We start from the raw sequence: 25,428 nt of genomic DNA on the forward strand, positions 1-25,428 counted from the left end.
GTGGTACGCAAAGAGAGGAGATTTTTTTTTTAAATTTAGCAATTAAAATGTTTAACAAACAAAATGACCGTATTTATGCTCAAAGTACTAAGGAAGCTTCCCAATTAGTCGACAGAGTGCAACGTGGGCACAATCCGACTGCAGTGATTGTTTGGTGGGGTATTAGCTATGAAGGAGTGACTGAGCCATGCCGATGTTTTGATACCATAAAGGTATCAAAATATCGGCACAAGTGTATCAAGATTGATTCTTGAGAAGAGAGTGACGCCCTTTAACACCATGTTCAATAACCAAAAATGGTCCTTCCAGCAAGACTCGACGCCGGGTCATAAAGCTCGGTCTACGCAGTCGTGGTTGGAAACGAATATTTCGGACTTCATCAGAGTTGAAGATTGGCTGTCGTAGTCCTAGCTAGTCCAGATCTCAATCCGCTGGATTATGATATTTTATGGTCAGCTTTAGAGAGTATGGCTTGCTATAAACGCCGTGATAATTTGGAGTCTCTAAAACAATCCGTACATTGAAGAATTTTTTATTGATAACTGGCCTCTTCGTTTAAAGAACTGTATTGCAGCCAATGGAGACCATTTCGAATCAGCTTTTTATATTTTAAATCGTTTTATATTTATGTATTAGACTAACACATTGTAAAAGTAGTAAATGTAATTATTTTTTTTTCCATTCAGGTCGATCATTTTTCGAGGCAGTAACAGGTATGTAACAAAATCATTAGTTACATAATTGTCAATTTAATTCAAATCTTAAACATTTAAATTATTTTCATTATTAGTATTAGCCGTAGCATGTAACTTGATTTTTTTCTAGGACAAAGAGAAAGTAGTGACACGCCAGAAAACGTTTTAGAAGCTGATGCAAGAGAAAATGGTTGTAAGTAATTTTCTAAGAAGTTTATTTTATACTAGTATATATTAAACTAGCTGACCCGGTTAACATTGTTTTGCTATATAAATAATTTTAGTGTTACGAAAAAGTCTTTCCATTTTATGGGTTGATATAATATGTAATAGCCTATGATACTCACAAAAATGTGGCTTTCTATGGGTAATAGAAATAGATCCAAAGATTAAAGTAAAGAAAGTGTTTTATTTTCTCGTCAATATTTCAAAATTTTCATATTATTTTGCTTTTCGGGACAGAGACAATATTAACAAATGAATATACATGAAAATCAGTCCAGCCGTCCAGTTATGAGTGTTCGAACAACTATAATTAATGTGTAATGTATGTAAATTTGAACTAAGTATTTTCTATGATTATATCGCGAATAGATATTCAATTGCGCTCGTCGCCTTGAAACATAATATGTTAAGTCTCATTTGCCAAATTATTTTACTAACTATGGCGCCCTTCAGACCAAAACATAAAATGGTTACACATTACTGCTTCACGGCAGAAATAGGCGCCCATAATCTAGCCGGCATCTTTGGCAAAGGAGCCTCGAACTATCTAACTATAATACTGTGATATATAGTTTTTGTTAATATAAATTCGACTTGAAATAAGGTCCGTTCAAATTTAATAAGGACTTTGAAGTGTCGTTTCCTTTGTCTGTTTTTTATATTTTTTTTATTTTGTAATATGTTGAAATATTTTTACTTTATTTGATAAACTATCGAAAAATATATTTCAGCAGTTATTTTGTCTAAATATAGCATAGTTAGGTACATATTAAAGCATACATGGGGCACACTAAACGTCTTGCAATTCTAGCTAATCCGAACTATTTGAATTTCGAATGTAATACTTTTTTGAAACGTTGCAACCTTCTTAGTAATAAAAAAACAATTGGCGGGAAATCATTTGTCAATTGTTGCCAAAGTTCTACGTACGCAACGAAATTGGAATTGAGTCGAAAAGATAGAGGGATGATTTTTTATGTATTAAAAAGTTCTCTCTCACAGCAAGGCTGTGCCGCTCGTCTTCAAAATGCTTTTGGGAGAGAAGCATTTTGCTTGAGCACCGTGAGGCGTGGTGGTTTGCTGAATTTGAGAGAGGTCGGGTTTCTTTACATGATGAATTTCGTGAAGGGCGGCATTCAACTGCCTACAACTGCCGAAAATTATGTGGCTACTGTTTAGCTGCTAATTGAAGAAAACCCGCGGATTACCGATGAGACAATTCGAGGACTATTGGGGATTGGTACGAGCCAAATTCAGAAAATTTTACACGATGAATTGAAAGTTCGGAAACTTTGTTGTCGTTGGATCCCTCACGAACTAACAGAGGCGCAGAAGCGGGCTCGCGTGGAATGGTGCTCACAGATGCTAATGAAGTACCACGGATATTCTAATGCTGTTTATGACATTGTCACAGGAGACGAAACTTGGATTTATTGCTTTGAACCAGGAAAAAAACAGCAATCAGGCGAGAAACGTTGGTAAAAAGATGATCCCATTTTTTTCTCACCTACGGGTCTCCGATGCACAATTCCACTTGAAGATCAAAAGAGTGTTAATGCCGAGTGGTATTCTATCATTTTTTACCAAGACTGTTAAAAAAAGTTCGCGAAACGACGACCAAAAAGCCACGTTCTCCTACATCATCACAACGCTTACTCTCACACGGCCAACAAAATTAATCATTTTTAGCTTCCGAAAAAGTACAACTTCTCACCCATCTTGTACATAGCACCGACCTAGCACTCTGTGATTTCTGTATTTTCCCCAAAATCAAAGATTTGATGAGAGGTTTCATATTTACCAATTCCGAAGAGGTAGTGATAGCGTTCAATCAGCACGTAGAAAACATGCCTTCAGATCTGTGGTCCTCTTGTCTTAAAAACTGGTTCGATCGCATGAAAAAATGTTGAAAATTTAATGGAGAGTATTTTGTAAGGCAATAAACATAATATTTTGGTTATAACATGTTATTTTTTAAGTTATGCAAAACTTTTAGTGTGACCTACGTACATAAGCACTTCAAGGTCGATCAAGGGCAACGGATTCTTCTATGTCTTTCGTAATGAATATCTCAAATTATTACTATGAAAACTTTTAGTTCTGTTTTAGAAAGAACATATAAAGATGATTATAAAACCATGAACACTAATAAATAAAACCAATTTTTGCGTTGAAAATATCATTCTAAAATATAACGGTTTTTTAACTTTGAGTCGTGTGTGTAAAATAAAATAAAGGACAATTTGGATAATTTATGCATGGTCTTATAGCTTGCTTCAATAGCTTTTAGATACATTCATTCAAATTATCCTAACTATAAGCATTTTTACTACACTATAAATAATACGCATAGCAGTTTAGCGCACGTAAAATTTGGTAGTCAACGGATTTGAAGCTTAGAGGTATCGGATCGCAAAGGTATATGATGCAAAATTTATAGGTTAGCTAATGCAATTATGAATAATAAACTATTTGAAGTGATTGATTTCATTCACCATTAACATGCAGATTTTCGATTTAGAAACGCGTGGGCAAGAACGTATGAGTACCTCCCTGCGATTTCTTGATAGTCATTGAAAATGCAACTTTTAATGGGAATGCAGGCGTTTAAATTGATTTCTCCCCCGGCCGCAGTCGTATGACCGCCTGCGCGCTCGTCCAAATCGCCCGTCACCAGACCGCACCACAATATAGCGCAATTGGTTATTTTTGTGTCGGGTTAGATTTGCGTCCGGCAGTTTTGAATTATTGAATAGAGGTACTTGCCCTTTATTCTGAATGATTATCCTCACACTGTGAGTTGTAGTGTGGCTGTAATAATAACCCTTCTCGTAAGGTTGATGGAATGGGTTTAGTTGGTTATGCAACAGTTTGGTGAGTAGGTGACTTATTTTAAGCCGATACGGTCAACTGTTTACCAGAATGAGGTGCCCGACGGATTATAAATCAGCTCACCACACGGTCATTTACAACCACGGCCATAGCTTCCACTAAATGCAACGCAACTGCATCATGAGACTGAAATTCCAATTTTCGCTATGTTGCCCACGTTATATGGTAGCCAACATTGCAATCAACCACGAAGAATGTCAAGCTCACAGAGATCGTGAGTACGCAATATATACAACCCCACCCTTTAACAAAACAATCTTGTCTTCCTCTTGCAACAATTTTAATACAACACTGCACGGGCACGCCCTTTAAGTTATTAAACTTCATATGAGCACTATGCTCCTCTACCGTAACAAACTTAAAATATAAATAAACTTAAACTTTAATTACGCGCTGCCATGACAAACCACCAGAACATAACAAAGTATTCGCCTCTTTCCGCACACCCCGTAAATAATTATGTAAAGGTGCAACTCTTGAGCACCACTCCCCAGCGTCAAGATCAGATGCCGCGATGGAAAACTGAGTAATGCTGTGAAAAACATGCTTCAAATCAGTTCCTCCCAGAGTTCTCCCTCCTCTGAAAGCAGTCAATTTGTAACATTGGTATTTGCAATTCTTATGCTACATTTATTATATTACTGTGAGGTATAATAACGCTCTATGTATAACTTGAGAGAAATTGCGGTTCTAATTAGGGTGTACTTGTAGCTCCCAAGCTCTCCTTCTGCTTACAAACTGCAACCTCGTAGAAATTACTTAAACTCACCGCTTAATGAATAATGTATTATTTCTGTCTTTAGTGAGGTGTAGAGTATTGATAATAGTTATCAAATTTGTAATTAAATATTTACTCTATAACTAGCTGTAGTGTAATGTGATTTTATTATTTTTCTAGATCATGCTACTGAACAAAGTAATAATGGCAGTTCTACGCACGAAACTAATGAAGGAAGGCAGTATACGGGAGAATATACAGAAGATACTATGAATATTTTTGGACTCGATTTATCTGCCCAAGACGCTATTTTAAACTGTGAGTAATATTGTATTTGAATGAAGTGTATTTATTATTGGCACACACTCGATAAATATTCAGTAAATTCAAATATTTTCTACAATTGCATGAATAAACGACTAATTGAAATTCAAAATTTATCGCAAAGATAAAATCTCTTAAATGAAAGGAACGTATCCAAAACAATCATCGGTTTTTTTTTAAATATTCACATTGAAGTCTAAGTCTAATTGCAAATATGCCACACAGTACAGTACATATTCCATGGATCAAAACATCAAACAATCTTTCATCTTTGACATTGTATTTTTTTTGGTAATTAGATTTTAAAAATTTATTGTGTTTGTTCACTAATTTTACAGAAAAAAAATGAAAAATTGCTGGAAATACCATCTTACTAAATAGTAAATTGATGGTTCTAGCTAATTTGCTTCTTTTTTGTAACCTTAAATAAACCGTAAATGTAACCTTTTTATTATCATCAAAACCAGTCAGATACAAATACAGTTAATGAGATCGTATTACAAGTTTATATAATATGTACTATTTGCGAAAAAGACTTTGTCTCAACCTATTATTTTTGTAATTTTCTATTCCATAATGTGTTTATTGCGGAATCACAATATTATATTGCGTAGATTAAATATTGAGGTAAGTATATTATATTTACAGCGGACTTGAGCAGAACTTTATTGGAAGATCCGACGGCCTTGGGTTATGACCTCAATGACGATGGAGTTTGGGGTTTCATTGACCGTAGCAGCAATTAATATTAAATTTATATATGGGTAAATATAACAGTACACATATTGTACCTCATAATAAATATAAAGTAGGCACGTCTTCGGAACAGAGTACATTTTTCTCACACAATATGATCATATTTATCTGGTTTTTAAAATTGTACTTCATTTTACCAAATAAACGTGAAATTTGATTTAATATATCACAGGTCTATACACTAATACGATATTGGAAAGTTTGATCTTTCGTAGCAGACAACGAGAATACTTTTAGCGATTTACAATTTATTTTTTTCCAAAGACAGTATTGATACATCCAATTCCGTATTTTTTGTAAGGCTTTTAGTGTTCTTCATGTCTTCACTATTCTTCGTTCTTATTACATCCCATGTTCATCTTCCATATTATAATGGTGCCATAATATTATATCATTTGATCCATAAGTACTTTGATTGGATATACTTAAGAGGTATTACAGAGGTTACAAGACATACTTGCGAATGTGCTGTGCTAATTAAATAAACAATGCGAAATTTGCGCGTAATGTAAAATATTATGCTTAATGTGCGAATATTGTTACATTCTTGTTATTAAGAGATAAAACTTCGATAAGCAAACGTAACATAACGATAATTTATCAAACTAATTTTATATTTTTATGAATAAGCAACAATAAAATAATTTGGCAGAAAATATCTGCAAAATATCTGATAATATGATAGGAATACCAGTAGTAAAATACAAATCCGTACCATCGATAATGCGATTACTTTATTATCACCATACATAATAATATCCATGCTCAATCAAGTTCTGGAACTTCCTTGCTGTTACCGGTTCGACAATAACAGCGTATTAGAAGAGACCTGACGCCCTTAAAAAAGAAACAAATAGAGCACTTGTACAGTTGCTTGGCGGCTGAAACACTACTTATCTGGGCGGCATTCAACATATTATTTTAAACGAAAATTATATTAATAATTAGGTATGTTTACTTACCTCGACGAAAAAAGGAATTTTATTGATAAGGCTTTGTTATGGAGTCTTATTTCTCAAAATATTTTTTTTGTTTATCGAAGTTGTGCGTATAAGTGATTTTATATCAGCAGCCTGACCATATCATGCGATAGAATTTGTACTGTACGCTTGCTATTCGTTGAAACGTATACGAAAGTAAAATGTCCTACGAAGTTGTTCCCTGGGAGAAAAAAATTATTCTCGCTCTAAAATTGTAGACGCACACATGACAGTGTCGTTTGACTATAAAATCCAAATTATGCGGCGTTGTGATTCTTTTTTAAATTGTACTTTAATTTAGTACTCGGCAATTATAAAATCAAAAAGTGTGTGTACTTATGTATGCACGAAAGAAATTATACTTCTTTGGCCTAACAGAGCAAAAATCCTTAAAATTATTCCTCACGCTATTCTCGGTTCGTCGAAAGAACAATATTGTAAAAATCTTACGACGATGGCTTTGACAATTAATTACTAATAACGAATACGGCTGTACGGGCTTGAACCCTTTCCTTTCATGATAGATGACGAAGAAACCAAAAAAGAAATCATCGAATGTCGCAAACGTTAGAAAATTTTAGGAGCCAACTTCACCCTGTTACTATTGTGTTACAGTGTTTACTCTAATCATTTTTACATCACGCGCCTAAAGAAATATAACTTCAATAATATTCAAAATATAACAATTTTAAAACAATCTCTAACTAAATAACAAATAAAATCACCAAAATTGTATCCGGAGTGATATAATTTTTGGAATGATAGAGTTATTCTTTGGACAAAACAAAGGACTTTCCTACAGTCTTAGTATCTGCACGCCTGTTATATTCACGCAGAGTTCAACTTTTAACGTTTTTTCGCCCACTAGGAGAGTTAGATAATGTCAGAATTCACTTCTTCTCTCTTTTTTCAATATATTTATAATGAAAATCGTCACTTGAGGCTCAATCACGTCTAAACCACTGATCGTATCGACATGAAAATATCACCATTCGATGCGAAATTTATCCTAGATGCCATAAACTATTTGTCGTATTTCAACGTTCCCTCATTAATTTATTTCCTTTTAAAATTCGCTCAGTGAAGCGGTCTGGAATGGCTAGTTTTATATATAATTTTTCTTAGTGATCCGGTTAGACAAGGTGAAACTGATGAACTATCCATATTAAATTAACATAAGCTGGGATATTAATTTTCGATAGTACCTTTTACAAACACTAAACTAAACAAAGTAAAGTAAGTAATAACAACCTTTTGTTTTGTTCTTTATCCAGACGTATTTGAAAATGTGGTTAAAATAAATTTTGGATTTGCCATGAAAAATCTTAATTGTATAATTTTAGTAGAAATCTCTTATTCAATGATGAAAATATTATTATCTCCTTACACCAGTATTTCTTATTTTTTCTACTGGTACCTTTTTGTGGTGCCAGGCAGTGAATGTACTATTATAGAAAAGTGACAAACGGCCTCTGAAGTCTCTCCTCGGCTTGTATTTTAGCAGCAGTTAATATATTTCTTAAAAGATAAGTGAAAATGAAATATTTATTTATGTAAACTTATGATGTACTGTAGCTCCTTCTCCGTACAATTAGAGTTTTAAAATAATGCATGAGTTGGGTTGATGAGATGTGAAGTAAAGAGGCTACTTGATTCACAATTCCGAGTACTAAATTAAAATCGGTATTCAAGCATCACTCTGTTAGTTCTTGATTATTTTTAATTGCCATTTTTTTATTATTTACAACATATTTTGTAAGATCAACCTCCCAAGCATCGCAGAAACATAAGTATAATACCAACCATTGTCGTAGGTGTATACAATTCGTTTTCTATACCTAACATTAGCACAAGCGTCTTGTAACCTATTTGTAACTTAACAGTGTGTTAAGAATAATTCGTTGAACGTATGAATTTTTATAATTAGTTATTAATAAAATAATAAGCAAAATCTAGATGCGTTATACTACAAAAAATATATTTCTAATTATTTATCTCCCGGTGACGATTTTTTGTATATTTGTAATATATGTTTTGTAGCAGTTTCCTATCGTAGCAAATAAAGAAAGTAAGGAAAGTGTACGTAAGAGAGATAAAAATGACTGTAAAACGATGCATGGCCCTCGCTACTCATTATCTCTTACAAACACACACGGTTGTATGAAGATATAATTTCTTACTCGTAAAAAGAGAGGTGCTACTGAGTAATTTATATGTATAATACGAATCTGACTCAGACAAGTATCACAGTAATCGTCAAAGTCATCAACATTTGCACGCACCTGAAACGATAATAAAACAATTTATATTATTTAACTTACTTTTCATTAAATATGGCAGTTTATAAAATAATGTAAAGGCCACTAACTGTCACAGTCTTCTTGTGTTACCTTTTCCAATTTTAAACACAAGATCTCAATACGGTCACATTCAATCTAAATTGTAAATTAATTCAGTGTAGAAGTAATAATTTCTATTGACGTCATTTTCAATCCCCCTATTCGAATGACTGAGTTAAATGTTTCATCATCTATATATAATTCGTCTGTAAGTGTTATAATATTATGTTACTAACTTTTCCTAATCACGAATTTTGAAGAAATTATGTGTTACTTTTGATGTGATCGTCTGATATATGTTAGAACATAATAATATGACCCCAATACGTCAAACCCATTATGAGCACTTGATTGTTTGCAATAGCAACTAAAGCAGCGTGTCAGAGGGACATCTGCCAAGTTCGCGTGTAGCTTATATTTTCGGGAATACTAACGAGAAGCTGAAGTAATCAATGTGTAAAACCCCGATTAAGTAAATTTAAAAATAATGTATATCCTCACAGTTAAAAAAAAATGTGAATGAATACAAATTATGAAGCCGCTTATGGTGGTTATTAGTCACTTAACTTGATAATGATGCGTGAGTTAGCTTAGATACTTTCCTTATTGAAGCACATAAGATCTATCATCAAAGATCTGTAGTATTTCATACGAAACTCATCTAAAATGACTCCTCCTCAGTAAGAAACCCATGAATAAATATGACATTCTTATATGAATTAAGAGTTAATATCGCATAGATATAAGACACTCGTATATAAGAATTACTTAGTTTTTATATTTTTACTCCATCATGATCGCAGAGAAATTGTTACCAAGTAGCGATAATAAATCTTTTTATTTTGTTAAGTTTAATTACATTACATGTTCCTGCAACAATATAATTATTGTTATATAATATAAAGGTCAACATATTTTTATTTGCAACATTTTCATAATATTTGCATTGTATTTTTTATAATTACATTTTGATACAATTCATTGTTTCATTGTTACTGACCCAATCATTTGCGGCTTAGTGCAGACCTTCTTTGTAAATGTACATCCTTAAATACTAAGAAATAAGAGGCAGCACTGCCTAAGCAAAAATTGAAGTTGAGTTTAGTATGAAACGTGCAGTGATTTAACATGAGTTTGAAATAGTATCTCATAATTACGGCGAAGTATAATCCGGCTAAGTTTGGAAGCCAACAGTATATTACAGGATTATAGGCGTCATCTGTCAATCTATCAATGACTGCACGTTTCATACAATCGAATGAATCGCTTTTTTCTTAGAGAGTTTCGCTAGGCTGGCTTTGAGGCGTAGCGAAAATTTGTTTGTGATCTTAGTGAATTTAGACTATCTCCATTTGTTACAAGATTTTAGCTGTCATCTGTCAATCATGACTGCACGTTTCATACAATCGAGTGAATCGCTTTTTTCTTAGAGACTTTCACTAGGCTGGCTATGTGGCGTAGCGAAAATTTGCTTGATTGACTTACAGCCGTTTCCAATATACTATCTACAGATAGAGATAAATTACTAACTTTTACTGTCAGTAATTAACTGCCTATAATCTGAAGCTGTCCCAATATACCCGATAAGTCATTCTTATCGCTTTATATTAGGACGCGTGAATTGCAATTTACACACAAACTTCTATCGCTGGTAAGCTATACGTCCTTCCATTGACAGACAGCGTGTACGGATAAGGTGAGTACCGTCGATAAGTTTATTGGGACAGAAAAGTCAACGATAGTTATGATTTTTATCTCAAGTAGGCCACAACCGGAGATAGACTGAATATTGGGAACGGCCGTAAGTGAATTTCGGCTATCTCCATTTGTTACAAGATTGTAGCCGAGTGAATTGCTTTTTTCTTAGAGAGTTTCGCTAGGCTGGCTTTGAGGCGTAGCGGAAATTTGATTATGATCTTAAATGACTTACGGCCGTTTTCAATAACCTCGATCCTTAGTTTAACTTACTAGAGGTAGAAAAATCTATCGTTTTACGCTTACTTCCATTTCAATAACCTATGGACAGATAGCATTGGACAATAACTAATATTAAAACTATATTGGACATAACTATGATTAGATAAGATCGGTATGTTGATAGGTGATAGCATTATATCCGTAACTAGAGACACGTTATTGAAAACGGCCGATAGAAGATACTAGCGTAGAGACCGTATACGAACTGACAGCTCGATAATATGTCAATGTGTGCTTGTTTAATACTCACACTACTATAATTCGAGGCGTAGTTAACGGTTTACAACTTGTCAATGTAATACTGTAACTATACAATCGCTTTCCTGTTATCATTCTGGATTTCCGTTAGATATGTATTGCTCTTTTGGATTCATTGTTTGTCTCTACACTAGAATACTGTAAGTCTAATATACTGTACTGTTAGTTATGACATCAACACAAATAAAATTAGAAAAACAAAATTTTATGAACGATGCGGGACTCGAACCCACGACCTCCGGCGTTCCGTGCCGGTGCTCTAACCGACTGAGCTAACCGTTCGAGTAACGCCTCGTTATAAATTCTTGTTTGTTTATCTTGAAGCCGCAACCTGAGAGTTGAACAAAGCAAACAAGATTTTATAACGAGGCGTTACTCGAACGGTTAGCCCAGTCGGTTAGTGCACCGGCACGGAACGCCGGAGGTCGTGGGTTCGAGTCCCGCATCGTTCATAAAATTTTGTTTATCAAATTTTATTTGTGTATTAATCCTAGAAGTGAGGGTTATCACTTTAAAAAAAAACATAACATATTGTTTATGATATCTATCTATCTTCTGTCTATGAAGAATTCTCTTAGTATTTAAAGAACATGGTAGTTATATGTGACAAGTATTACAATAATATGATAATATACTGCGGTTACACTATACTGCTTGTCTGTCTGTCTGTCAATGTACATCCAGCTTTGAGGGCGATCATATCAGCGAGTCATCGATATTTCGTTTTTGTTTTTTATTTCACTTTCATGTAAGTATTTATTGGTTTACTTTAATTTAGAATTTCTATTTTCATTGCGACACAACCGCGAAACGAAATTTACGAGGATGAATTAGCGAGAAAAAGCTAGAATATGACAGAGTGAACCGGGACGGGCATGTAACAGATAAGAAACAGTGACGTCACTTGAAACATCTACAGATGTCTTTGTAGATAGGTAATTTATATCCCAGATGAGGGAAGAGAAAAAATTTCAATCAATTCACTCTACTAATAGTTTTTTATGGATGAGGATGACAAACGTGCGTACGGGTCACCTGGTGTTAAGTGATCACCGCCTACATTGTCTTGCAACACCAGAGGAATGACAAAAGCGTTGTCGGCCTTTAAGGAAGGTGTACGCGCTTTTTTGAAGGCACCCATGTCGCGACGTCCCGAAAAATCGCACAAGGAAGCTTATTCCATGGCTTTGTTGTAGCTGGAAGAAAGTTCCTTGATAACCGCAATGTGTAGGAACGCTACACATCCAGATAATGGGTTCGAATTCGGCAGCAGGTATCAAGTGAAACAGCTCCTCGGAACACTCCCCGTGATACATGCGGCAAACTTGAAGCGACCTCTCTACGCAACGCCAAATGGACTCTTAACACAGACAATATAATTATAACTTAAAACAGTATATCATTGTGTCATACTACCACTGCTTATATAAATACTCTTTAAGAAATCCTTTATGTACCCACTTCATACTATTGCCGTTTTAATAAACACAATAGAGTTTAATATGAAAGTCATCGTTTGAACAGCAGCTTGTAATTTACTGTAAAAATGGTGTTTAGTGTGGTGTAAGTGAAACTTTCAGAAGATTGCTAGATGTATTTCGACAAAAAAAGGACAGTGATACTGTCGTCAAGGGTCAAAGCACCCCACTCGCAAGCTTGCTCTTCTTCTCGCAATCTGGTGGTTTGAAGTAAGCGGCGAATCAATAAGCATATACAGCGTGGAGCTGAAATGGCAACATTAAAAAAGAACACGCGGGTAGAGTTACTTAACCATAATTAATGATAAAAAAAATGACGAGGCAAGGCCGGTCCCATTATCAAAATCCTCGTGGTTGTACACTGTTTTGGGCTTTTAACACGACGGCAAGTACAACACAGTCTTACAAACACTCGGTATAATTTTTAGCAACAAACGTTTTACTTCACAAAGCATTTACTTTACTTTTATAAATGATAATGTGATAAGAACGCGGTGTTCCCAGCATGCTCGTGCGATACAACGGTCTTCTTGTTCTTCTAGTTCTTCCCCTAGATCATTTATGCATCTAGATAAACTGTTAATCTCTATATTCTCCTCGCCCTCTCAGTATCACGTCTCTAACCGCTGTTCCCAATATACTATCTACAGATAGAGATAAATTACTACCTTCTACTGACAGTAATTAGCTGTCAATAATCTGAAGCTGTCCCAATGTACCCGACAAGTCATTCTTATCGCCTTATATTGGAACGCATGAATTGAAATTTCCATACAAACTTCGATCGCTGGTACGCTATACGTCATCCCATTGGGAGACAGCGTGTATGGAAAAGATGAGTTACCGTCGATAAGTTTGTTGGGACAGAAAAGTCAACGATTCTTACGATTTGAATCTCAAGTAAGCCACAACCGGAGATAGACTGAATACTGGGAACGGCCGTAAATGAATTGAATTGAAATAATGAAGAGAGGTGAAATCACGAAAAATCACATGTGTGTAAAAACTATATAGGCCGTTTAAACACAAAGAAAATAGTCGCATAGCATCGGTAAGTAATATTTATTACATTTAAATAACATTGAAGTATAAAATTAAATTGTAGTTTTGAATTTTTTTTTCTTTTATTCCATACTACACACATCAAAAAAGTTTGTTTTGTTTTTTTCATTAAATTAAATGAAAGGGAATTTGTTTGAATTTAAATTTAAATTTAGTGCGTTTTTTTTGCTACGATTAGTGTTGATTTTTGATTTTACCAACCATTTAAATAAAGACAGCGATAAAATTGAATTGTTAGATATTCGTCATGGAGCGACGTCATTTGACGGCAAATGAAATGCAAAGAGCTGTAGGGATGTTGCAAGCGGGAAGTAATCAATCTCAGGTATCTCGGTATTTTGGCACTCATAGAAGTGTTATTAGTCGTCTTTGGCAGCGTTGCAATAATACAAGGGAACCCGCTGAACAGCATTCAGGCCGTAAAAGGAATACAACCACTCGGCAAGACAGGTACATACAACTGATGTTAACCGCTCGAGAGATAAGTTTGAGGCTACAAAATTCAAGTGGTGTTGATGTAAGTCCCCAAACTGTGCGAAATCGACTGCATGAGAACGGCTTACGAGCTCGACGCCCAATTTGTTGCCCACCGATACGTAACGGGAATCGCGTTTGTCGAAATGAATGGTTTAGAGAACGCAGAACATGAACCCAGGAACAATGGGATAAATAAAAAAAATTATGTTTTCCGATGAGTCGCGATTCGGGTTTAGGCCTGATACAAGAAGAGAGCGAGTGTACCGTCGGCCGGAAATACTAAATAAATAAAATCAATATCACATTATTCATATAGGTCACATGACATAAACAGTCTCATTAATTCAATGAACAATCATTGCCGACAACAATCATTATCTTATTCTTTCACAAGAAATTCATTTTCTTTAGAAATTTCATTTTTTTTTTTTAAACTATTAGTTGCTTATGTACCTTAGTTTCTGCAATATATTCTAATATTGCTTATTGAATTATAATGACGACAGCTGTTATTTTTACATCAAAGCACCCTAAAAATATTATTTTAAAAATAAAATGCAACGTTATAATGTGAAAATACCATCCTAAAATTTTAATTAGTACATGTTGCTTACACATCAAAAGTGTGTATTTTGTGTAAGGATGGAGTTGCTAGTTTATATATAAACTCAAGATTCCCTAACTAAAGATGATTAATATGATGTTGGTAAGTAAAGAGTAAATAATCACATTTTTTTTACAAATTTTAATTAAATTTATTTTAAGAATATAATAGGGTATGGTTGTCAAGCTGATTTTAAAGCTCAGTTTTTTATTTCGTGATAGCAGATTTGATTTGATTTGAATTTGGATCCTTTTTGAAAATCAAGTTGGCCGCAGCGCCAAATTATGGTTTCAACAATATGGATATCGTATCCGAGGTAGAGGTGGAATAATACATACCTCAAGCGACGTATATAAAGTTTGTAAAGCTGCAGAATTTGTGCTCCGTAAATTCTTGAAACAGGATTTGTTGTAAGCAAAAACCTCACACTTAAAAATGCAGACCAGCATAATGAAACGATTCATTGGTTGGCCATTTTAAGTACAATCGGATCACATCTGCGGTGCTCTTCAACAAAATAATTTACTTCGTCTGGTAATGGAAAAATATAAATATTTCCATATGCTGTATAGTAAAAAATGGATGGTATAAAGTAAGACGTGTATTTTTTTATGGAAAAGGAGGACAAACGAGCGTATGGGTCACCAGGTGTTAAGTGATGACCGCTACCCACATTCTCTTGCAACACCAGCGAAATCACAGGAGCGATGCCGGCCTTTAAGGCAGGTGTACGCGTTTTTTTAAGGTACACATATCGAATAGTCCCGGAAACACCTCACAAGGAAGTTCTGTCCACCGCTTTGTAGTACGTGGAAGAAAGCTCCTTGAAAACCGCACTGTGGAAGACCGCCACACATCCAGATGGTGGGATTGATATCCTAACTTTTGGCGAAGGTGGAAGAACACTTTGGAACACTCCCAGTGATAAATTCGGTAGAAGACACAATGAAGCGATGTCTCTACACAACGCCAAGTGATCCAGCCGTTCACAGAGCACTGGGTCCCCGACAATTCGAGCTGCTCTGCGTTGCATGCGGTCAAATGGATCGAGCTGATACTGGGGTGCGCCAGACAATAGATGACAGCTATACTTCATATGTAGTCGGACCTGCGCTTTGTACAACGCTAGAATATGGGCCTGCTTGGAGTATTGCCGTGCAGTGTGTCATATCAAAGAGAAAAAATGTTTAAAAAAAAATCTGAGGGAAGGATTTTTAATACAATCTGTAGGTAACAGGACGGTGTGACATTAGGTGCTCATACATACGAGATTTAAGGCATGTGTGGATACACCTTTTTAGTGTATACACATATACACACATACCGCCGGACAAAACCTCAAATATACATATTATCACAGTGCTATGAGTCTCACTGATACGATCACAACGAGATTGATTTATATCAGTAAATTCCATAGCATTATGACATATGGAATTGAAAATTGTTACTCTATTCCTAAACGAGATTTGTTAAAATACAAAAATCTATTTGTATGTCTCAGTGTGCAGTTCTTTCATAAAATTCCAAATAATAATATTACATATCAAACTCCATCTAAATTCAAATTATATAAAGAATCGCCTTATCCAAAAATCCTACTATAAGATTATAGAATGTAAATATAGAGGACCAAGAAGTATGGAAAATACATCCGTTATGACACATACCTAATAAAATTACTCCAATCGTCAGAAGGTGGCGCTATGGAGCAGATATGACAAATTAGAACGCACTGAATGAATTTAACGGAAAAATAGTGCTTCAATGCATTCATATTTTTATATTAATCGAGGAAAATTTTGTTAAACGTAATGCATTATAGTTTTTTGAAGAGTGCTCTGAAAGTTTACGCTTTTAAGAGCTTCATTGTAAATAAAAGTTGAATGTAAGAGTTGAGACATACTAGGCAAAATGCAATACTAGGTATGACGGTGACTGTAACTTAAAAGTAACAGTGACAAATAGCTGTAATAAAATACTAGCTACTGTACTGGGGCGTATATTTTTCGTTGTTTAATGTTACTTGTTAGCGCCATCTATACGTATTACGTAGTACTTTCTAGGTAAAGCTGTACAGACCTATATTTTTTTTTATAGTTTTGATGTAATAAAAATAATCATTATACTTTCGTATTCATTATGATTCTATACTACCTATGCTTAAATAGTGATCCCAACCTTGTACATAATTAAAATGTGCCCTTATCATACAAATAATTCAAGAATAAAGTAGAAATAAACATCATAAAAATATATTATTCAGTAGCTGTACTATCAAATTACCAATATAGGTTTTTTCTTACGAAGAGGTGAGCCGTATTTTCCTGCTCGTAGGCACAAGATAACTGTGAATAAACACGAATACAAAAAATGATGTCAGAAACATAAATTTTAGGTAGGTAGATATATAATGGAAATAAAAACAGGGTCTTCCATTTGAAATTTACTTCAATATCTTAAATTACTTACCTATCTTATCTAAATAATAGTAAATGTATGAAAGTGATGTATCTTTTATTTACGAATATGTCTGAAAGAAAAATATTCAGTAGACAATTTAAGTAAACAGAGTTTTTCTTATCCCACATTTAAAAGAAGAGTTGAGCCATAACTATTTTATTACCTATTGTATCAAAATAATATAACATACCTACAAATCACACAATTATAGCTGTAACAAAATACTAGTGTTACCTACTAAATACTCCTAATCATTTCTCCAGTAACAGCTATTACTTAAATATCTGTTGTTACTATAATACTAGTTGTTATTAAATACTTGTTCAGTAACAGTTGTTACTCAAATATCAGTCGTTAATAAAATACTAGTTGTTATCAAATACTTGTTCAGTAACAGTTGTAACTCAAATAACAGTCGTTACAAAAATACTAGTTGTTACAAAATACTCCTAATACTTGTCACTGTTATTTTTGATATCTTGGCACAGTGACAGCCGGTGATATTTTAATACCTGTTACAAATACCTGTGACGATAAATACGTCAAATCAAATCAAAATATTTTATTGCAAGTCACATTTTACAGTAGTGGGTGGTAGGTACATTAATGGGTAGACAATATGTGACGCCCTGCAAGAGCACAGCAATGTTATACATAAAATAAATAAGTCTTATACATTTTATACATTCTTATGATATTAAAAATACATTCTTATACTATATTGTAACTAATTCTCACACTAATGTGCAATTAAAAAATTCGGGTAAATCGTAGAAGCATTTTGAAACTAAAAAAATTTAAGATGTCTTTTAAATAGAGAAGGCTTCTCTTTATTTTAAATATCATTTAGGATGTGATTATAAATTTTTATTGCCATATGGTGAGGGCTCGATGACACTAATGACATACTTGTTTGGGGAATTTTTAATTTGTTTAAATTTCTATTATTTCGCTTGTTATTTGATAATGTTGAGTATAAGTACGCCTCACCCCTAGTGAAAGTATTACGTCTTTCTACAATAAACTGTTTACTGTTAATTGTTATGCAATATGCACCTATCACTAATGGCATTGCTATAAGTATTACATAAATATTATTAATGATAATAGCTATATTACAGTTAAGACTTAAGAGTACTAAGTTATAAGTACTAAGTAGCAGGCTGCAGATATTTCCAAATAGGTGGCAGTCGAGAATTATACTGAATCTCTCCGAAATACATAATAATGTCAATAGACCATAACATTTATATTACCTTATGCGAGTCCCTGTTTCTTCTACAAAATACTAGGTGCTACTAAATACTCCTATTAGTAATCAGTAACAGCTGTTACTCAAATAATCGTTATTTTTGATACGTCTTATTTATATATATGCTAGTCCCTTGATTCTTCTGCATATTATTATTAACTATTTGGTGAACTCTCCAAACACGATTTCTATTGCCGATGTGAAATGCCGTATACCTTCACCGTACATGCAAGTCTGCCGGGAAATCGTCAACCAGTGTGGGAAGAAATTTGTATCGTCTATCGAGACCTGTCTTGAAGCGGTCCCGGATTAAATAAACCTAGTTTAATTTGATCCCTTTAAACTCAAGATTTCGCATTAACCACAAAAGAACTCCACTTAAAAATAAATTAATGATATATAATGAAAAATGCCTTAACTGACATAGGTAAATACTAATTTGATGATATGATTATAATTAAGTTAATATATTAATAATTTATTACTTAACGCGAGCTAAACATAATGTATTGAATTCTCGCTACTAAATGGGTAAAAGCATTTTTTTTATGGAATAGGAGGACAAACGAGCGTACGGGTCACCTGTTGTTAAGTGATCACCGCCGCCCATACTCTCTTGCAACACCAGAGGAATCACAGGAGCGTTGCCGGCCTTTAAGGCAGGTGTACGCGCTTTTTTTGAAGGTACCCATGTCGTATCGTCCCGGAAACACCGCACAAGGAAGTTCATTCCACAGCTTTGTAGTACGTGGAAGAAAGCTCCTTGTAAACCGCACTGTGGAGGACCACCACACATCCAGATGGTGAGGATGATATCCTAACTTGTGGCGTGTCGTGCGAAGGTGGAATTCGGCGGCAGGAATAAGGTAAAACAGCTCTTCGGAACACTCCCCGTGATAAATGCAGTAGAAGACACACAATGAAGCGACGTCTCTACGCAACGCCAAGTGATCCAGCCGTTCACAGAGTACTGGGTCCCCGACAATTCGCGCTGCTCTGCGTTGCACGCGGTCAAATGGATCGAGCTGATACTGGGGTGCGCCAGACCAGAGATGACAGCAATACTCCATGTGTGGCTGGACCTGCGCTTTGTACAGCGCTAGAATGTGGGCCGGCTTGAAGTATTGCCGTGCTCTATAAATGACGCCCAGTTTCTTTGAAGCCATTTTGGCTTTGCCCTCCAGATGGCCACGGAATTGGCAATCGCTCGAGATTTCGAGACCCAGTATTCCGATACTAGGCGAGGCTTTTAGGGAAGTGTTGTCGAAGAGCGGTGATGCGACAAATGGGGTTTTTTTAGTGGTAAACGCGCAAACTTGAGTCTTCTGGGGGTTAAATTGGACAAGGTTCAATTTACCACATTCCGCGACCTTCTCAAGAGAGGACTCGATAGAAGACACAAGTTTCTCCCGGCACTGGTCGACGATTTCCCGAGAGAGACGTGCATGGCCCGTGTATACGGCATCACCAGTGCTGTCATCTGCATAGCAATGAATGTTGGAGGTGTCCAACATATCATTGATATGCAGAAGAAACAGCGTAGGTGATAGCACACAGCCTTGGGGCACTCCAGCATTCACGGGCTTCGGGTTCGAGAAATGTCCGTCGACAACGACCTGTATGCTGCGCCCAGTGAGGAAGCTGGAGGTCCACTTGCACAAGCTCTCGGGAAGCCCAATTGATGGAAGTTTAGAGAGGAGCGCCTTATGCCATACACGATCAAAGGCCTTCGCTATATCCAGGCTAACTGCCAGGCCTTCCCCCTTGCTTTCAATAGCCGCAGCCCATCTATGTGTTAGGTATACCAGAAGATCACCTGCCGACCGACCATGGCGAAACCCGTATTGTCGGTCGTTGATCAACTGGTGACCCTCTAGGTATACCAAGAGCTGACGGCTAATTATGCTCTCCATGATTTTGGAGAGCAGGGAGGTAATAGCAATAGGCCTGTAGTTTGCCGGATCCGAACTGTCTCCTTTTTTTTGGATCGGATGGACAAGGGCTGACTTCCATGAGTCAGGGACTACGCCTTTGGAATAAGAGTGCCGGAATAAACGCGTTAGCACCGGCGTCAACTCAGGGGCACACGTTCAAGCACGATTGGAGAATTGCCATCCAGCCCGCTCGACTTCCTGACGTCCAACGAAAACAGAGCTCGCCTAACAGTTTTCTGTCTGAACTGTACTTCAGGCATAGAGCTCTGACACCGCGGGATGGTCGGCGGTGTTTTTCCGTTGTCGTCAAGAGTCGAGTTGGAGGCGAAAAGAGCGCACAGGAGATCGGCTTTCTCTTTTGCTGTATGGGCCAGGGTGTCGTTCCTCATGTGCAACGGCGGCATGGACGGCTGGCTGAAGTTACCAAGAGCAGCTTTCGACAACGACCAGAACTTGCGTGTTTCGGTCGGGTAACTGGAAAGCTGCTCGCCGATTTTGACGACGTGTTTTGACTTTGCACGGGCGATTTGCCGCTTAAAAAATCTGGAAGCACGGTTGTATTTCCTCTTTAGAACTATGCAGTTCGGATCCTTTGTGCCCAGCGCCGCAACCCAAGTTCGATACGCCTGTTTTTTGCAGTCAGATGCTGCTTAAACTGTCGCATCGAACCAGGGCTGTGATCTGCCACCGATCGGTACTACAGAGCTTGGTATAAAAATATCCATGCCCTGAGTTTCACATCGGCTACTGCAACGGCGCAGGCACTAGGATCATCCGAAGGGAAACAAACCCTGCTCCAAGGGTAGGATGCGAAAAAGGAACGCATCCTATCCCAATCTGCTGACTTGTAGTGCCAAACGCGGCGGGTCGCTGGTGGTCTGCGACGTGGGCGTCGTATAGGCACTACACTCCTGACCAGGCAATGGTCGGACGTTCCGAGAGGGGCGTCGACAATGACCTGGTAACCGGGATGTGTAGTCAGCAGAAGATCTAATAAGGACGGCATGTGGCTATCCACATCCGGGAGCCGCGTTGGCGACTCAACCAATTGGAACAGATCGTACGCCAATGCAAAATTATGCACAGATCGCCCTGCGTAGTCTGTGGTACCTGATCCAAGCCATTCGACATTGTGCCCGTTGAAATCACCCAAGACTACGATTTCAGCGGAGGGGATCTGTGCAAGCACGTCGTCAATTGCTGCTTGAACGCAGCCCATGAGATGATCGGTTTCTGCGTTACCACTATGGGACCTGTAGACACACGCATAGATGCGGACGCGATCCTCTAAATCTACGCGGAGCCAGAGAGTGGACAGGTCCTTACACTCAAAATTGCCGAGACGGCGACAGCAGATATCCTCCCTAACGTACACACATACCCCGGCATGAGGCAAAAAATTGTGCTCAATTTTGCACCCGGGGTACGTTAAATATGACGTGTCGCTAGGTCGAGATATCTGCGTCTCCGTAAGGAAACACAAGGCCGGCTTCGCCGTCTCGAAGTGGTGGTGGACGGCGTTTAAGTTGGAGTGAATTCCCCTGATATTTCAAAAGTCCACGTTGAGTGTGGAGCGGGGTGCCGTGGTGTTACTGCCTCGTTTGTCCTTGGTCATGCGCGGTACTGTGCCCTCCCCAGAATACGAAGGGCAGCCCGAGCTAGAGTGCTCGGGGAGGGATTCTCCGACTCTGGTAGAGCCGGTACCCTCCTGGGGTACTATCTCTTTAGGGATCGCTTTCATAATCTTTGTTGGGGATGGGGGGGGAATGGCCTCCGGTCCTCGACACTAACCTATGCGAAACATAGCGGCACTAGGCCGCTACTTCACGCCGGTATTCTGTGCGAGTGTGGTAATTAACCCGGACGAGTCTGGCCCGATTGTGCTGACGTCAAAAGACGGCTGCGTGACTCTCCCACTTCTGATCAAAGAGTTATAATAAAACATGTAGAATCTCCTTTGTTAGAAAAGTATTGATTGAAAAAATTCAGTGAGGTGCTCATATTGAGGCAACCTCAAATAAACAAAAAATCTCACTTTACTATACTTTTGCTATCAGCCTTACTGATACTATCAGAGTTAGATTGATTTATTTCAGTTATATCTTTATTCAAAGGTGTACTATCCTTATAATCGTTAATATAGTAAAATGTACAGTATAATACTTTTATTTATTAACAGTAACTCATGTGACATGAAGATGACTCAGCTATTTTTTCTATTCTATACTTGAAAATTCAATGAAGCAGAATTTAATCATTCGACCAACTGGAAAAGGAGGACAAACGAGCGTACGAGTTTCCTGGTGTTAAGTGATCACTGCCGCCCATATTCTCTTGCAACACCAGAGGAATCACAGAAGTGTTGCCGGCCTTTAAAGATGGTGTACGCGCTTTCTTTGAAGATACCCATGTCGTATCGTCCCGCAAACACGGCACAAGGAAGCTCATTCCACGGCTTTGTAGTACGCGAAAGAAAGCACATTGAAAACCGCAGTGTGGAGGACTGCCACACGTCTAGATGGTGGGGATGATAACCTAATTTATAGCGTTTCGTGTGAAGGTGGAATTCGGCGGCACTAATCAGGTGAAAAAGCTCTTAAGAACACTCCTCGTAATAAATGCGGTAGATGATACACAATGAAGTGACGTCGCTACAACGCCAAGTGATCCAGGCGTTCACAGAGTGCTGGGTCCCGAACAATGGATATGCCATGCTGATGTCGATGCTGCTGAATGGATCGAGCTGATACTGGGGTGCACCAGACCAGAGATTATAGCAATACTCCATATGTAGCCGGACCTGCACTATGTAGAGCGATAGTATGTGGGCTGGCTTGAAGTATTACCGTGTTCTATTAATGACACCCAGCTTCTTCGAAGAAAGTTTGGCTTTGCTCTCCAGATGACCGTGGAATTGGCAATCGCTCTAGATTTCGAGACCCAGTATTCCTAGATACTAGGCGTTACCATCTTAGCTGCCCCCGTGACGCATCTTAATATCTCGATTACAATGCTTCTCAATATTTCCAACTAATTTTTAAAATTAATACCTAGCGCATCTGCACTACTTATAAACATCCATGACTTGGAAAAACATCAATTATCTTCATATAAAAAAGTTTGCACCTACCAGGTTTGCAACCGGGTACCTAGAGCTCGGTAGTAGTAGGGTCACTAAAGCTGCGGCGTGCTCCCCAAAACGTAAACAATTTTCGGTATGGAATAACGGTTTCGAAAACTATTATTTATTTTAAAAACTATGTATTTTTAAATACCCAGAGTATGTTATAGCTTAGTATGACGGAATTTATTAGTTAAACTTTTCTATCACCGGAAATAAGATAGGTAAGTTTATTTTTTACGGCAATATATGGCTAAGCTTAGATGATCCAATAAATCCAAAATAATGTCAAGCATCATAGCCTACTCGTAACAGTGCCGTAATACAATATAAAACGATTTTAGGTAGGTAAGTATAAATATTATGATATGACCCCAGTGTGAGGTACACACTGCGCCCGTCACCCTGAGACTACAAAATACTTGAATAACATATAAATCAGACATATAGCAATTTAAGAGTAAGTAGATTATTTTCTTATCTTCAATTTGTTTATATTAATCTCGTAATTAGGTCGGTACTATGACAATAACAATAGTTCAATACCTATCAAGTAGCCGGTACATACATACACGAAAACCGAAACTGTACAAAACGAAATACGAGACATCAGTCGTTTCGGAAAAATATATTGTTTTGATTAAAAATACTTTATTTTGTAGTCAGCTGTTGTATACCGTTTTTAAATGCATGTTCTTGCTCTATAATATAAAGTTGTTCTTATCGGCAGTTGGGACTCCGCAAACGGCAAGTGTTGCGTACCGCCAGACTTCAGAGTCGAAACACTTTCCTCTGTGTAATTCTTTGTAATATACATCTACTGATATATTAACATTTGGAACTCCTCTGCGTATTTTATATCCCGAAACGGGGCCTATATGTCGGGCGAAACGGAGGATGTGTATTGAATTGGCACCAACGAGGCTTTTTAAGCGACTTTGGACATTGGCCGTGGAGTCTCTTATGGAGACTCGAACCTCGGACCGGTTGTGTGCTTGTGAGTAGGAATTGTTGATATCGTTCTGAATATTTCAGATTACTCGTGATATAAACTTATAACAGAAGCTTTAAGTGTGCAAATTGTAAATAATTTTAGTTACCGCGCCATCTATCGTTAACTTGCTTGCGATAGGAGTTACAGCGTTTTCTAGCGTTGAGTGGCTGAACTTGCATGGTGCTCAATGTATTGTTACATGAAAATTACGAGCTTTATTGATTTTAACATTTATATTATTGTCACTACATATTAAAATGAGAGAAAGTCAAAATAAATAATTTGTTACGTTTTTCTGTATATTTCTGTATACATTAACATTATTTCTTGGAGGTTTCGGTAAAATGCCGTCTGGGACCTTGAAACGAAAATGCTGTCTAAGCCCTATGAGATATAACAAAATAATGTTTGGTGGTATGTGTATCTTATAATAGGTACAGTTCTACAGAAAAGTCCAAGTGAATCTCTTAAGTTATTTACTCATGGGGCGGTAATGTAAAAGCTGTTTCCACAAATACGATATATTTATTACAAGTAGAATTTTATAAAATTTAACTCATTGACTTTGATTAGGTACACATTTCCAACGACTTTAGTCTACATTAGAACAGCGTTTGTCGGGTCAGCTAATAATTGTCATCAATTACAAGTTTGGCTTTACAACAAAAAAGTGTGTGCGTGTAATCTTTACGCGCGATTGAAGTAAAACTTAACAATAATTAACCTTAGGTATAATTAACACATACATTAATATATTACATTAAATAAAGCCTTGTTACCAAATAAGCACTCACGTATTTTTTTCTCGGAAACGCTAACGATATAACTTCATCTTTTGAGCGAAGTTGGCATTTTCTCTACCTAAAATATAAGTACATA

The 25,428-nt window shown here is 36.8% G+C and overlaps 1 protein-coding gene across 1 annotated transcript in view; it reads left to right on the forward strand.

Annotated features, from left to right (window-relative positions):
* The window catches only part of LOC126978721 (uncharacterized), a 95,941-nt gene extending 86,035 nt beyond the window's left edge, over positions 1 to 9,906 (forward strand). The window contains exons 18-21 of the mRNA XM_050827745.1: positions 687 to 713; positions 826 to 888; positions 4,711 to 4,848; positions 5,503 to 9,906. Coding sequence (XP_050683702.1) covers positions 687 to 713; positions 826 to 888; positions 4,711 to 4,848; positions 5,503 to 5,600 — 326 coding nt within the window. The 3' untranslated portion in view covers positions 5,601 to 9,906. The remainder of the gene's footprint in view (positions 1 to 686; positions 714 to 825; positions 889 to 4,710; positions 4,849 to 5,502) is intronic.
* Positions 9,907 to 25,428: the final 15,522 nt, after the last annotated feature.

Source organism: Leptidea sinapis, chromosome Z, assembly GCF_905404315.1.
Source record: "Leptidea sinapis chromosome Z, ilLepSina1.1, whole genome shotgun sequence".
Taxonomy (NCBI): Eukaryota; Metazoa; Arthropoda; class Insecta; order Lepidoptera; family Pieridae; genus Leptidea; species Leptidea sinapis.